General features: G+C 41.3%; 1 protein-coding gene across 3 annotated transcripts; it reads right to left on the reverse strand.

The window, feature by feature from the left end:
- Positions 1 to 1,445: 1,445 nt before the first annotated feature.
- Positions 1,446 to 16,771, reverse strand: LOC147332644 (transcription factor MafG). Of its 3 annotated transcripts, none has more exons than XM_086289311.1 (3): positions 16,628 to 16,771; positions 5,792 to 5,864; positions 1,446 to 5,697 (listed from the first exon to the last, which is right to left on the reverse strand). In XM_086289311.1, the coding sequence occupies exons 2-3, from the start codon at positions 5,825 to 5,827 to the stop codon at positions 5,245 to 5,247; spliced, it is 489 nt and encodes a 162-aa protein (XP_086145437.1). In that variant the 5' UTR covers positions 5,828 to 5,864; positions 16,628 to 16,771; the 3' UTR covers positions 1,446 to 5,244. The 3 variants fall into 3 exon arrangements, with proteins under 3 accessions (XP_086145437.1, XP_086145435.1, XP_086145436.1); XM_086289309.1 differs by lacking the exon at positions 16,628 to 16,771 and adding an exon at positions 15,821 to 16,597; XM_086289310.1 differs by lacking the exon at positions 16,628 to 16,771 and adding an exon at positions 6,380 to 6,513.
- Positions 16,772 to 16,863: the final 92 nt, after the last annotated feature.

Here is a 16,863-nt window from a genome sequence, read left to right on the forward strand (position 1 = left end):
GAAGCGATGCATTAGATTGTAAGTGCTCCTAATATACATAGTTGGGTTATAACAGAAACTAACCACCTACCCCGCACCACAGTAGTAACGAGGCTACAAGACAAAGTGCTCAAAGTCTATAGCATACTCCCATTTTCTCAGTTAAATTTGTTTTGTAAAACATTGCATAATTAAATGACTTCACTTTATATGCCTGGTAAACACTGGGAAATCCTCCTGTTTAGAAGTGCTGTCATCTTATGGGGGAAACCCAGTTAAATCATATAAAGGCTTTAACACTGATATGCCAGCAGAGGGAAACCCAAGCCCACACATTTCTGAACAGGTGCATGCTCCTGAAAGACAGTTTTACTCATTATATTCAATACCCTGGCTTCCATCTTTAGCTGATTTGAATGTTTCAATCAGGGTAGGAAAGGGTGTTAAGTATTTGTCTTATAGCTGGGATTGCAACTCTGATAAGTCTTAATGGTTGTGGAGATTTTTGCAGTTAACTCACATGCACCACCATAACAATCTTCACTGATTAGAACGAGGGGGGACGACATATACATGTATTGTGTCATGGTGGTCTTTGTAGAGAAGAGCCCCTTGCTCAGCATTGGCAGTGCATATGTGTTACATCAATGGCCTCACTGACGGCATTGGCAACATTAATTGTACAGCAGGTTGCGGTCTAAGAACTGGGGCAGGCACCTGCTGCAGAAGTGGGTAAAGATGAAGAATGCTGTCCTAGATTGCCCACCAGCTCACCTTAGCCCATCCTGCCAAATTAATCAACTCTTCAGAGGCCGTATGCTTGTCTGGGGCAGGCATCCAAGGAGGGGAGAGGAGCCTGTTTTAATGCACAGGTCACGCAGACCTGTAGAAGCCTCCTCCATTTAAAAGAACTAAAGAACAATACAGGCACTGGGGTTTACACATGCCCTGCAGGATGGTGTGGCAAGATGTAGTTTGTCTTCAGCCATCTGTCTCTTTGTCTTTGAATGTTCTCTCATGAGATGCATTTTGACTGCGCGGGGGTTGAAGCGCTGCTGAGGAGGCTGATGTTTGATGAGGTGCACTGAGACGAGGGGTAGGGGTGGGGGGGATTTAGAAGCTCCATAGGGAGCTGAGATGACTAACTCACTACTCCTCCTAATCTAGGACAAGCACACCTAGACATCCTTCATGACTCTAATGTTTTACTCGTGTCGGGCCAAAAATATGTCCACCGAGGTTAGCCAAAGTGGGTCGCCCAACGGCTTTTTTTGGATCACAGAAAAAGAAATTGTGCCATCTAAATGATCGCTGTCTTCTAAAACCCACCCTGGATGGCAAAAAGCCTTCCCCGCCAGTTTATTTTTAAAAGTATCAAACTGGGTCAATGACGCCACAGAATATGACAAAACCTAATTTCGACACTTTTTAAACGCCTTAAATGACAGAGTAGTAGTGCTGAAAACCCTTTTCCAAAACATTTTATTGGTCTTATAGAAAATAAAGTAAGCTGTATCAACAAACATACAATATATACATCAATAACTTAGACACCTCAGAGAATCACATTTAAATCCACAGTTGTTACTGTATATATGAATACATAGTACTTATCTACAGATTGCAAAAGTACAATAATTTAATTTATAAATAGTTACAATTAACTATTGTCTGTTTTCATACAAAGTACTGCAATATTTTATTACAACCCATACAGAAAAATAACAAAACAGATTATTAACTTTGTATTACTCGCTTTAGTCAGATTTGTATACCTTTGAAACACAGACCCACTCCATAGAGAAGAGGGGAAAAAAACCTGCACAGTCAACCATTTACAAAGCATAACTTCATGAAAAAAGCCAATGTCTTGAGAGCTATTAAAAATCAACTGCCACACAAGTGCTGCTATTTATCCTCTAACATGTTGCTCAAACAAATACAAAAAACAAACAAACAAAAAAACAAAACAAGAAAAAGTCAAAAACTAATTAAAAAGGAAATCTGCAGAACAAATTACAGTGTTAAGATCAATTTCAAATTCACACGCACGACACATAATGAGAACAGAAACGTTGTGGATGATGCTACAGCAAAACAATGAGCATTAACGACTGGTGTAGCAGCAGAGGAACTTCAACCGTACACAAACGCGCACACACACGCACACACACACACGGAGGGAAAAAAAAAAAAATATTGCAAGTGGCCCTTGTGGCAGAATCCATCGTAGCATCAACATTATTTAGTGCATAAATATCTAAATAATAGCAGTTCGTTTCAGTTAAGATCCAAGTTTAATTAATGGATTTGTATTCAGGTGATTGAAGACCAGAGTAACTGAGTAAGGCTTGAGTGCAGCTGTCACGATTCCTTTAAAAACATTGACAGCTTTGTTAGCGGCTTTAACCAAGGGCCAGTTGCTCTCCCACAGAGGGATGCGAAAAAACATAAATAAATAAAAATCTACAAAACATCAAGAATGATTAAAGAACAGACCTAAACTCTGACAATATTGATTACTCTTACATCTACTCTTTCACACCTTTCCACTGAGTTGCATATTAAGGGTCACTTTTTCACAATGGTCATTAATACCTACTGTAGCTACATACTATACAGCTGTATGTGAGAGAAAGAGAATCATCCCCAGAGGAGATCGAGAGATTGGTCAACAGTGCCACTCGAACACCTTAAAGACACTTGACACGAAAAAAGATTCACTCCACAAGACTGCCACAGCAATAAGGACGCCAACATTGATACTGGGCTATGTCGAGAGTCAGGTAATATATATTTTATCCCACAGTTAACCAGTCAATGCAGATAGCTAAGCATGTTGACAAAGTGAGGCTAGGATACGGACAGTATTACCAGCACTCAGATCTCGGGCAGTTTCACTGAGGCGTATCGTCTGCGAGCGGCTGCAGATTAACACCTCAGCCGACACTTTAAGACGTTCTGACCAGCAGGAGAGGGAGATCTGGATGAAGTGCATTCTGTTAATGTCATTAAACAACTACTTTCACCTTGAGGTGTAGACCTGCTTCAGTGTTAAATTCCTTTTAGAGGACCAGCAGAGTGATGCAACACTTGGCACAGAAGGAGCTCTCGCTGGCAGCTGTTGATTGTAATTCTACATAGTCGCACTGTGCCTCTTTCTGAGTGTGGATTGAAGCCCTTTATGACATGCTTATTAGAAAAAAAGGAGGAAAAAAACAAACAGAAAAAGAACAGAGCTGCCATCCCCGCCTTCTTGCCTCTCATCTAGAATTGTTTGTTCATTTTAAGTGACCTGTTTTGTCCTGAGCAAAACAAGCAGGAGCTTAGTGCATACAAACCTTCAGCCAAACCCTTCTGCTTTTAATCAGACAATCTGAAGACCAGTGGGTAGATTTAGAAGAGTGATGCTATACCTCTTTGAGGTTAACCTTGCAGCATCTTATTTTTACTAGCGTGACAAGGTGCAAGGTTTGTCAACAACATTTGCAGGATAACCGCACGCCCACAGGTAAATTCTAAAAGATAGCTTTTAAGGGCACTCTATCCCTGCAATGTAATTTACACCAATGATGTTGCTGGAATAATAATAATAATAAAATCCTTTACTTCCCGGTTACAGAGGATGTTTTTAGAGGGCATCCAGCACTAGATGCAACCATTATTCAGTTATTACTTTATGCTTCAAAAAGTCTTTTGACTTCATGTTCACTAATGCCGTTTCATCAAATTCTGTCATTCGTGGCTCAATGTGGTAAACTCGTAATGACAATATGATTTGTAACTAACACCAAGGAAGCGGAGGATATCACAGATGCCAATACGCACAAAGACAATTGACCTTGTTTACACCATCTAGTTTAGCTCTACAGATTTGTTTTAAATAGCACAGCATTGACATCTATACAGTGAACGACACTGCCAACTTGTCACTTACACATCACATCACGCGCTACCCCACAGTACGCGCCTAGTCACTAGAAAAAGCTATCAGACTTTAATAGTAAGCCACTTTCGGTACAATTGCAAAAAAGATGTCACAGGATTTTTTTTTTTACGTTTTCTTTTTCTGTATTTCTATAAACAATGGAAGGTAATCTACCTAGTAATAAAAACCAAGACGTCAACTTTAGACAAAGTTTTCTACACCTTAACAATTCAAACAGTAAAGCTCGTGTAAAGATTTTCTTTTGGAAATATCTGACGGCCCTGTCAACAAGTAATTACAAAAAAAACGCAATATATATCTTTTAAACAAAATCAACATATTACTTCTATGAGCAAAAATTAAGTTTCAAAATGTTTGTGGATTTCACCGTCCCCACAAAACATGAGGATATTACTGTAATAACATTCAGGTTTTCAGATATTGTAGAAGAATCTTGTCATATTGGAATGGCACTCAGCTCTGGAACAACATCATTAAGTGCTGCTGATCTTTTTTAACGTTTCCACCTAAATATGCAAGACCTCTTTGTATTTTCAGTGCATACATATATATTATTATTGCATCTACCAGTCATTTTGAAAATGACAAGTTCACGGAAGCCTGTCGCAGATCCATAAACAGAAATGAATGCTATGTTTGGGAGCATCATTGCATGCTTATATTCTCAACAGACGACCAACAGAATCACAAATTGGACTAATTTATGAGTTTGGGGTTTGTCAGGTTGTTTCAAAGACATCTGTAGCATTAAGACCAAGAGTCTGTGACCAGTTGTCAGTTATCCCAATTTAAGTCAGTGCATAATAACAAGCAAAGGGCTTCTTAGTGAGATATGTGCTGGCTTTTCCTCCTCCCACTCTGTACTGTGGATCTTGTGAGGAATAATGGATCCAATTTATTTTCTTACTGGTTTTGACCACCTGTGAAACTGTACCAATGCTAGTTCTTAGGACGGAAGAGACTTAAGAGCCAGATTTTAGGAAAACTGACATAAAAATCTCAATCAAAACAAGCAAACTTGATGCAGTCTTCTTCAATTTTCCACTTTCTAAATGTTTCAATATTGCAATATTTCTCCTTTGTTTATGGGACAACTGTATCGTCCTAAATTCTAAAGTTTGATTTTTATTACCCTGGTGACAGGCCTGTTAAAAAAAACCAGACTGGTGTGTTGTTCTGTAAGAGTGAATTTGGAAAGCATATTTTTAGTGTTAGCTCCACGGTTAAAACTGAGAACTCACACAGGCATTCCTGTGCCATGTTACAATGCACTGACTAGTTTAGCCTTAAACATCTTTCTTCTGCCCTTTCTGCTACTACGACCTAGCCTCCGTTTTGGATTTGACGATGGTGATGACGCTGGTGGCAGCTACTTTACCGGGGATGAGGGGACCTATGACAGAAGCCATAGGTCCCCTTGCTGAGGTGACAGGGTTGCGGGCCACAGTCCTGGCAAAGCTCTGGAGGGCCTCGTACTTTGAACGCAGAGCATCCAGCTCCACCTTCATGCTGGCATTCTCTGTAGCCAGCTTGTCCACTTCCTGCTGCAGCTGAGCCTTTTGTTTTTCGAGCTCCTCCTTCTGGGTGACACGCTTTACTCGGCAGCTTGCGGCATAGCCCCGGTTCTTCAGGGTACGTCGCCGCTGTTTCAGCTGCAGGATTTCTTCCTTTGTCATCCCCCGTAAATGCTGGTTCAGCTCCCGCACCGACATGGTCACCAGCTCGTCATCTGTTAGGCTGGTGCCATTTTCCCCCGGCTCCCGCTTCACCTGTGCGTGGAAATTAGTTAGTGCTGATCCTTTTATTAAAAAAATTAAATCTTATATATACACACACACACAGACATTTGGCCACACAGGTTACCTTTAAGGCCTTGTTTCCCTTGTTTGTGGTAGTCATGCCACGAGAGCAGCGTCCACCTGTACTACCGGTTGATCTGTGAAAAGAAAAGACAATATATGAAACAAGAGTACTAGAAAAGAAACTTAATTTTTTTCTGCAAAATACACATTGAAGTATTTTCTGATAACAACAACAGCAAAAACAAAAATAGAAACCACATGACTAAATACACAAAATACAAAGTGGGTCAAGGACTTCAGACTTCCTTCTAAGTAATTGGAAAAACTGGTACCTGGACTGTTCGTGCACTTATGACAAGAACAAATAACTTTGCGGTATGCATTTCCAGATGACATTTAATTGGTTGGCAGCAATTCCAAAATTATTTCTTGGAAAGCAAACCCCAAAACAACACAAGTACAAGTACCATAGGCACATTTCAAAACAGAACAGATCTGGGCCTTTCTACAGCGCATCCATCCTCAAACACCACACATTCACAAAAGTACATGGGGCAGATTTTAAGCTATCCAGTCTAGACAGTCACACCTGTCTAGATTTGGCCTGTGTCCAACTATAATCCTATAAATCAATGAAAAAGCAACCCACTGTAACTACTGCAGAGCCCTCCAGAACAACAGGGCTGCACTGCAGTTTCTTCTGTCATGTCTGCACTGAGGGAACCACCAAGAGAAGCTGCGTCGGTGAGAAGTCCAGCCTACTGGTATTAAGACAGACAGAAGGTCAGGTGAATTCCATCGTGCGCGCTCTGTCACAGGATAAGTATGTCCTCTCTCTCTCTCTCTCTCTCTCTCTCACACACACACACACACACACACACACACACACACACACACACACACACACACACACACACACACACACACACAGCTGTGGCCCTGAGTGCTTTACACCACACACAGTAAATGCTGTGTCAGCAACACAGACACCCACCACAGTCAGCCCAGCCCAGCCAGCACATTGCCTCGGTAAGCTGATTTACACAACCCAGCAGTGTGTGTTTATACTGAGCACATAAACAAATGCTAGCTCTTAGAACTTTTTTTTAACACATCAAAACAGGAAAGAAAGCATCTGAACAAAAGAATGTAAAAAAGAATTACTGTCAGCGTGTGCAGAAGTTTGCAGCATGCGTGCACATTAAGCTAGTCATCAGGGAAATTCATGTCGTCTGCACAGAAGCTCAGTGAGGGAAGAAAAGAAAAACAGATGAGTCGGAGCTCCAAAGTGCACTAAGATGGCCAGGATATTTCCATGGCAACAAAAGGGTGCTACAGGTGGACCGGTCACCTGAGCCAAACAGGGAGAGACAGCCGCTTGTTAAAAATGACCTGAATACGACACTATCACACAGGCTGGGGACATAACATGAGGTCAGACTGTGACTTGAATTCTTGATGCTTTCACTTCAAAAAAAAAAAGTTTAAAAAAAAAAAAAAAGTACTCTGGCTTCTTATAAAAACAGAAATGTTTCTCTGCGCTGCAGATGCCCATATAAAAAGCTTTTCACGCTCTGCACAGGACTTTTCAAATGTGATACTTTCATCCCTGATGGGCTGGCTATGAATAGCTGTCTGATAGTAACACGTACCTTTCACTGGCCTTTGTGGTGACTCATTTCCAGTAAGCATTTGGACCACAGATGCAAAACATAATGGGATAATGGTCTGCCTGATGATGCACAGATAATGGACAAATAGACAGGAAAGTACTACACTAATAGCTACTGGGATGAGACTAGGAAAAAAAAGGTTGCATCTTCCAAATTTCATATTAAGCCTATCATTTTCCCCTCAGTAGCCTAGACCCAACATTGTTCAAAAACCAGTTGGAATCTTGAAAATGCAGAAAGATGGCACACTGTCCAAGTTGAGGGGGCGTATTCTGTCACACATCTGTGTAGGGTAACATAGTAGGCATGGTTTGGCACATTGAAAGCTCACCATATGACACTGTGGAAAGACTTCACCCAGGCTGCAAGCCTCCAGCACAGGCTGCTGCCAACAGACGGCTACCAATGACAGGGCATGGCAGAACAACACAGACAAGGTCCAATGCACAGCTGCTCCCTTCCACTACCAGGCTTGTCATACCTCACAGAGACAAAGAGGCATGCTCACACAAACACAGAAACACAGGCAAAGAAAGGAAAACACACCTATAATTTCCCATAAAGAATGACAGGGAAATTTCAGACTTGGTGCACTGATCTGTTGGAGAATGCCCTTGCATTTGACAAAGACATAGTCACAATTTAAAAACAAAAGACACTGATGTCTTCCTTGCACTAATATATTAGCTCCTATTAATGATTTCACGTCTTTTGTGTTTCTAGCCGAAGGAGCGGGAGGCGAAAGCTGCAGCTTAGAGTGCGGGGGCATCGGAGGTAGGGAGCAAGTGCAGGGACATAGACGTCTTTTGTAGATGCTTGCTGAATTTTTATGAATCGCCTGGAAGAACGCTGACAAATCAGAGCTGATTGCTTGTGGAGGAGAGACATCACACCCACAGGAAATAGAAAACGCTGAGTGTGGTCACAGAGAGAAAGAGAATGTGTTAGAGAGAAAAAGAAAGAGACAGAGAGAAAGACAGAGAGCGAGAGAGAGACACAAAGAGAGAGAAAGAAAAAGAGAGACAGAAAAACAGAGAGAAGCCTTATGTAAAATGCAGGGTCGACAAATTTAGAGGAGCTTGAGAAGAACAGGTTGAGAGAAAAAATAAATCCTGATCTCAGCAAGGACCAAAACCAAGGTGCCAATTAGGAAGTTGTGAAGTTGAACTAACACAACGAGAGCAACCCATCCAACCTTCAAATGCGGTCTTTGTTCATCTGAAGCAATGCAGTGCAGCTTGCAGAGGTAGGGTCGGCTTAGGTTGACTCTGAAGAAGGGAAAGGGGGTTTACAAGAAAAACAAAAACAAACAAAAAAAACCCCCAACAACTCTAGTGCGATAAATGCTGATGTGACATGATAGGTCCGGCCCTCAGCCTGTGGCATCCTTTAATGATCTCGTCCCCTCTGCAGGATCTCTCCAGGGGAGATGCCAAGGATGGACACCATTAGCCAGGGGACTCTTTGTTGAGGGGGAGTCGAGGCTACAGCTTCGACACACTGCATCCCCCAGATGAATATTTATTACTGTCGTTCGCCGCCTAAGGTGGGGGTGGGAGACGGGGGGAGGCTGAATAAAGATGCTCAGGAGGTGATTCTTCAAGGATACATCCAAGGCTCTTCCATCAACGGCTGTCTCAAAATGGCGGTGGGCTGTTGGGGATGGGGAGGGGGTGGGGGTGTATTTCTGGTACCGGAGGTGGCACACATGGTGGTTCAGGGCTGCAGGGAGGGCCAGCTCCACTTGACAGCAGTGTAACAAGATTATCAGGGCCATAAGAGCAAACAAAAAACCCCAGCAACCTGCCTCGGAATCCAGATTACGACAGCGCCTGCTCTCTGAATACTAAACACGGCTGGGGAAGGACTAACAGGGTACAGGGTTTGCTGAGACAGGACAGTGGATGGCACATCACGCAACTAATCACATGCACATGCATCGCACAGTGACAGATCACCAAAACCACACAAGCACATACAAATTTAACTTGTCATGATCAATTCTTGAAAAGAAGCGTCCGAGCACTGGGCACTGGCAGCTTGCTAATGAAGTGAATAAAAGTAGACGGTGGAGGTGCATGCTGATGAAAGACTGTGTTCAGGGGGGGAAAAAAACAAAACACAAGCAGCATCCAACAATGGCAACAGAGCTCTGTGAAACTAACAGCTGAATTTCATCTCACACCAAACAATACATTTCAACAATTTTCACTCCAAGAGACCACGATGTGGCTCATTTTGATCGTATGCCCAATTTAATTTCTTTTCCTTTCTAAAACCAGTGTGGACTTGTAAAGAAAATTTGCACAGTTTGTACAAGACTGAATAACTAGAGCTGTGGCCCAGATGTAAATTAGGCCCGACAGAAGGGTGATAGAATGTTTAGCACCATTTTCAATTCATTGTCTTTGCAAATTCTGGATATCTTTGATGATTAGCTAAACAACAAAAGGAGAGTGCTTGCTGTAAAGTCAGTACAATCAGCTATTCAGTTTCCCTGATCAATAATGTATAAGACCTATAGCCTCTCAGTCCATTGTCACAGACCTTCCAGGAAACAGAATGATGGCAATGACAAAGAAACTGAAAAGCACATGGTAAGTGCCTGAAAATAAAAGAAATGTCAAGTCCTTTTCTATGATTGGACTTTATTATTTTCCACTTACTCTTTCCAGGTTGACATATTTAATGCAGTGAGCCAACATTTTCACGCTGTACAGCCAATCTCAAGACTTTATGCCTAATCAGAGCCTCTGCTCTTACTCCCTCACTTCTAAGAGAGTTGAAAAGATCGCCTAGATATTCAGATCTAATCATTCCTCCCGTCAGCTGAGCTAAGTCAATTATCAAGCAAGCTGCATGTGTCGGGCGCCATTTAACTGCAAATTAAAAATCAGACTCCTCTGATAGCTCTGGAAGAGATACTGGAAGAGTGGTATGAACTTGTGTGTGCAGAAAACAGTGTGCGAGTGCGTCTGAGAAAGGTACGACGGGAAGAGGGGAGGGAAGCTATTAACTACTAAGTATTCAGAGCGTGAAATAAGAGTGACAAAAAGAGGGAGAGGGGAAATCATTCAGCAGCTTTCAGAGGGAAATGTGATATGCTTGTAGTAGAGGGGAAATACTAAGCCAGTGCTTTTGACCAGGAGACGTTCTGGGCAATGCTGAAATAGCAACTAACCAAAATTGCCAGCTTCCCGTATTAACTGACCCCTAGAGCGTAGGGTTAAACTGCTCCTGCAAAAATCTGTTAACAGTGTCTGAAATTTACTTTAACTCACTGACCAAGTGTGCTTTTAATCTGCTAAAATAATAAATCGACCTTCGTTCATATATTCTATACGCGTTTCTAAATATTTTGTTGAGACGCAGCGTCAAGTGACAAACATTTAATATATTTATCAGGGGCTAATCAAGTCAAGCATGAATAGTAAAAAAAATTCTAAACTTTTCACATCAATCTCCTCAACAATGTAATCGCTTTCTAATGCTTCGTCTTTTGCATGAATCTAAGAATTTAGGCTCCTGTTCAAAAAAAGACTGCAAAGCCCAGCCTTAGTCTGAGTTATGATGAGACGATTGGTTAGATAGTTAGGGTTATACAAAAATGTCAGGGTCAGGTCTTTGTGGAATACTGGTGGGGGAAAAAAGCTGTGTGTGGGTGTGTGTGTGTAAGTGTCAAACTTTGACAGAGAGGGAGGAAGACAGAAGCATATGAGTGATCCCAAAACACAGGAGAGACCCTAAGTATCGCTTTAATTTTGGTTTGGAGAAAAAAGAAAAAAGAAAAAAAAAGAATGAAAAATGCCACCGTGGGGGACTGTCCACTAAGATTTACTCACCAAAATAGAAAATCCACCTACATTTGGTGCATGGGGGGATGTTAATTCGTGACCATGTCTGTACATCATCCTCACACTGCTCTGGTTGGCAAATACTGTCTTATTAGATAAACAGAAGCATCCTGAATTTGACCTTTATTAAAAAAAGGAAGCACTGATAACCAAAAAACATCAAACCACACAAAAAATTAAATAAATCCGCAATGATATAAATGACTAAATCATTAAGTCACTAAATTATTGGATAAGGATTAAGTGACTCTGCTTTGGAGGTTTAGTTTTCACACATACTGTTATTAAAGATGTGAGAGAAAAAAGACGTAAGAAAGAATTGGTACCTGCTGTATATCTAAAGAAGGGAAAAATCTGTTATGTTCCCTCCAATTAGATTCTTAGTAGGACCAAATTTTATGTGGAAAAAAAGAAAAAAATCATGTTAATACAGCACAATGGCTTCAAGGTAATACTGCATTTCCATAGTCAAATATGTGGAATTTCCTTCTATGTTTGTAAAATTTGTGCCAACAAAGTAAAGACATTTGCCAATAAATTTTTTCCTGTCTGATATTAAAGTCACAGGCACTTATCGTTTCTCATTTCTGATAACCAGGCAGACTCTAGGCAAAGAAAGGAGAGTTTGATGAATACAAATAAACTGATTTTATGTAACCTAGTTTCCTTGGAAAAAAAAAAGAAAAGAGCGAGAAAAAAAGTCGCATGTAGAAGCTAGTAGGCTATACTATGAAGAATAGCATGTGGCACATTTATGTCAGATTTTTGCATCCAGTTCATGTCTTTTAAAGTGAAAACATGAATCACTGCCCTTAAGGGATTGTATATTTTCTTAAGTCACTGATAATGGGAGGTTTATTTAAAGGGACTTGTTTGTACTAACCAATGTTTTGATACATTAAAAAAAAAAAAAAAAATCTATTTCCATGTTCAGCAGCTGCTATCTACTGAAGCCGCTCTGTTGGTATAACCAGTAGGACAGAAGTGGAGACTTCACTGGCCTTTCACAGTATCTGCCTGGAGGACTTGATTAAACAGGAAGAGAATAGCTCTTGATACTTCAGCCTTACACTGGCAGAGGAAGTAAGGGTTGCAGGCAACCCACACACTGGCAAAATATCTAGGAGGTTCACTACACTGGTTGAATTTATATTAAATGCATATTGCATTGACCTAACACAACCACAACAGTTTTGTGCTGCTCACAGAATTGATAGAGCAGGTCAATACGTTTCAATGCATTTCAAGTAAAAGAATATCAAATATGTGAGCTATTTTACTTACTACTGATGCACTGATATGATTTAAAACAGTCTTCTCCTATTAAAAAAAAAACAAAAAACAAACAAACATCAAAATAAACAGATCTCAGCAGCATCATCAAAAAAAAGAAGGAAAGAAAACAAACACGGATGCATTTTCTCCTGTGGAGAGCTTTGATTCAAATGCAGTGAGAGAGCAGAGTTATTACCTGGAAATATCAAAGATTCTAATTTCTATTAATAAGACTGCCTCCGCTCTTTTCAAATTTTGGTAAGTGATTGATGAGCCCTGTCTACAGGATATTTGATGGCGTCTCACAGCTAATGATTGTCCCACAAAGAAAACAAAAACAAAACACAATTTCACCATTAAAAAAATTAACATATTTCGAGACATGAAAACTTAAAAGTGTAAACACGCATACAGCTAGCAGTGTTCCTTACTGTAATCCTCCTTAGACATTCCTCACATATTCTCACATAAGCTAAAGCTTGTGATACTTAAAGAAATGATCAATTTTAACAATAGAGAAAGGGGAGGAAGAAGATTTCTAAATTATCTTATGGCTGAAAAGATTATTATATACCGCAAAGGTCGCTAAATTGATCCTCTAAGCACCCAGCGTATTTGTCCACAAATGGTGAAATATGTTTTCTCTGCGTAGGACAGGAGCTTGAGCTAAATAAAACTGAATAAATATCTGAAAAGACATGAAGTATATAAATGACTGCTGTATTTCGCAAAAGAGGCTGCCCAAGGACAGCTTGCATTGATTTTCTTTTTGTCACTTTTCATTTGTAACTGTGTTCACAATCACGGAGTGATTGGAGAAATAAAGACCTTAATTTGTAAGTAAGATTAGTAACATTTTGTCAGCTTAACACAGGTAAAGACTGTCAGACTGTTAATTTTAAATTCTGCTGTATGTAGAGCATAGTTTAATGAGGTACATGTTTTTAGGAACCTATTAGTCATTTGCAAAGAATGTTAAGTTCCTCAAATACAAATGTAGGGAGCACTAATGAAAGTTTAATTATCTGCCTACAAAGCATTTACCTTCAAACAAAAGGTCATATATATATATATATATATATATATATATATATATATCCTAAAACTCTTGAAAATCCAATAAAAGTGATGCAGAGTGACTCACCAATTTAATTTGACTTAGCTTCTTACAAGGGTATGACTAAAATTCGCTTGTTGTTAATGTCAGTTTACAGCTGATGTGTCCCACACACGAATTAGCCAAGATAAAAGTAGGTTACATGAAAAACCAGCGGCCAGCGCACAGCTCTGTGTGCATGCTCACCATGTTCTGTCTAATATTGACTATTCTAAATTATGAACAAACAGAGAGCAGTAATGAACATGCCAAGTGTAAGTTCCAAACAGAAATTCATCAAACACACTCTGACTGGATGAAAGTACTACTTTGAGAAGTGGAGCGGGCATATCGCAATGCTAAGCAATCATAATCCGCACTACACTTGCAAGAGGTTTCATCACCAACATTCCCTCCCTATTGCAAAAAGGGGGGGGAGAATATATTGATCTTTTTCTCCCTTCCTTCCGGGCATTCCCATTGCCCTGTGCAGCTTAAACAGCACTTTTGTGGACAAATCCCACATTTGTGTTCCTTTCTGGAGGCTATAAATTGTCCTGAATAGGCGTAACTACTCCCAAGGCACAGCTGTGTTGGCTATACAGAGGTGTTGGTGGCCTGACTGTACTCTATGCAGTGTAAAGTCTTGCCTCATGTTTCGTCAACCTCACATATCCTCTTCCACCCTCCACTGCCTGCCCATTCTGAGCAACACCACTGGGTATAAGTTGTGCACTCAGTTCACCTCTATGGTATCCAGCCTTGCTTTATCTTTGCTACCTCAGTGAAAGAAAAGATAAATCTAAGCACCGATCTACACCACTCCCTGCCTCCATCCACACGCCACTGCCAGCCCCACCGGGCTCTTATATGGACCATCATCTGTTCTTGTTACCTGCAGAGAAAGGCAGAGATGAGCATTACGCTTTATTGCAAAGCCGGGCTTCTGATGTGGGGCTGGCCTGTCCGCTAAACACACTTCAATGCCCTGCTCGCATGAACAGAGATGATGAAATAAGTTGGGTATCTGAGCAAGAATGGGCAACTTCTATCTGTTTAGCCCTGCCTATATGGGCTCAACAGTTTCCAAGGTGACTTTTCAAATTGCACACACTCTCCATGGATAATTCATTACCTGCGCCCTCCATAAATCTGCACTCTAATAGGCAGCAAATTTCATCATGTCACACATAGGGTAACAAAGGCATCTGCCAACCCAAAATTAGAGAAATGACGTGTTACGCTGCATTAAATGATAACAGAAAAAAGCTGGTTCTCTATAGCATTTAATCACTGCTCAGCAACAAAGACGAAAGGGCATTTACAGAATGCCACATTTACCATTTACCATTTACATTTATAGAGATGTTTCAAACACTACCCTGATTTGGGTGGTGTATTTTTTTTAACTTCCTATACATCATATAATTACACCTGACCTAGTTTAAGCATCCACTCATTGCAGGGCTATATAATAGCAACACACGCATAATATCTGCTTATCGTGCATTTTTTTTAAATGGATCTGACATCGCAGTTGACACCTAAGCACTTAGTCTAAATATACTCGCAGCCTGTTTGTTGATGTACATCATGACAGTGCTGCCATAAAAATGCACATTCTCAGCTGAATGTAGATGAGGCTATTGATAAATGCATGATGGTCATCACTTGATGCTCATGGCTTGACTGACTTGCAGGAAAGCTCAGCACCATTTCGATCCATCTCCCTAATAACGGTGGCTTGGTGATAAACATCGACCCTTATCAAGCGAGCAGACCTTTGTCCGGTGGTGCCATATTTCGGGGTGGATTCTGAGAACGTCTAAATACATCATTGTGATGATTCAGCATGATATAAAATACCGCTACTTGTTTGCAGGCTCTGACAATAAAACAATGCTGTGTTGTTAACTGCTTGGCTGTGGCATTAAAGCCAAGGGCGGCTGGTTTGATTTGGCTCTGCCATTGTTACAATTTAACTAGTGGTTAAATGAATTGTCACTTCAGGTGAAGCAATTCAGTTCGAAACGATTGGTCTGAGAGCATTTCCTGGAAGATTAAAAATCAATGCATTTATTAAAAAGAAAAAACACAAAGATCCGCGCAGAATAAAAACAACACATTTCTCAGATCTGACAATCACAACCGCGTCTATGACAGAAATGTTACGAGAGAATAACACAACCAACCTGGTCTCGCTAAACCGCTGGCTCGGCTCGCGCTTGCTCCTTTTTTCCCTCCACAACGAGGTGATGAAGCAGCAGGTTTGAGCAGCAAGAAGCGCATGAGTTGACAAACCACCAAAAGAAAGCGTAGCGGCACAGCGGACACCAACGCGTCCCTCGCAAACTATTTATTTAAACGCAAAAGAAAGGAAAAAGAAGCGACCTAACACAGGGTCGCACGGTTTTTGACATTCCACGACTCTTCTCGTCTCCAGCCTCTCAGCGCCTGCTCGTGAAAAAAAAAAGTGGCAAACAACTCCCCGCCTACAAAACAAGCAAGCGAGGAAATCCCCGTGTGCTCAGTCTTTCTACTATTTGTAGCAATACAGCAACGAGAGCGAATCCACAGCTCAGGGAGGGGGAGTTATCCCTCAAGCGCGAAATGGCTGGCTGGCAGCCCCCCCTCCGCTCTCTACTACATGAAAATCAGATTGACACGTTTAATTCACAGCTCGCGCGCGCGTGTGTAAAAGATTAGCTGCCATCTCACCGTAGTAGGAGCACTAATGTTCCCGGTTACAACCGAGCATTTCATGTGTAAACTTTCAAAATAAACCCCCGAGCTGTGTCAAAACGTGTGCTGACCACTTGGATAATCAGGGCACTTTAGTTTGAAATGTTTCTGATGTGAGAAAGGCTAACTTTACCAGGAGGCTAGCTATGCTAACCCACTAAGCTAGCCTCGGCCAGCTTGACAGCGGCGAGGCGAAGGCATGCACACTCAGCATAACAACAGCAGCAGCAGCAGCTCTGTTTGCTTTATGGGCCCACCTGACTTCAAAACGACGCCCCTCCGAAGTTGTAGCTGTTAAAGTGCTCGTCTGAAACCTAACATCCGAGGCACAGCTGAATTTCGGCTCCACTGACAGAAGCGACGGCGCTTCCAAACGCCTGCCCGTGCTCTCCTTGTTGATTCCTTTCTCTTGTACCGAAGCCAGACGTCATCGTGTTTGGTCACGTGCCTCCATTCATGAAAGATTTTCTTTGCTCGCAAGGGGGAAAAAATG

Source organism: Aulonocara sp. 'chitande type north' Nkhata Bay, linkage group LG4 (genome assembly GCF_057382095.1).
Source record: "Aulonocara sp. 'chitande type north' Nkhata Bay isolate Kocher_YH1m ecotype deep benthic linkage group LG4, A_spYH_male_GT1.1, whole genome shotgun sequence".
NCBI classification, from domain to species: Eukaryota; Metazoa; Chordata; class Actinopteri; order Cichliformes; family Cichlidae; genus Aulonocara; species Aulonocara sp. 'chitande type north' Nkhata Bay.

What these genes read in the sequence shown, in the direction of transcription:
- LOC147332644 (XM_086289311.1), bottom strand. Translation starts at nt 5,827, where the DNA reads ATGACTACCACAAACAAGGGAAACAAGGCCTTAAAG. An exon ending in AGGGAAACAAGGCCTTAAAG is followed by an intron (nt 5,698 to 5,791) that starts GTAACCTGTGTG and finishes TTCCACGCACAG; the next exon opens with GTGAAGCGGGAGCCGGGGGA.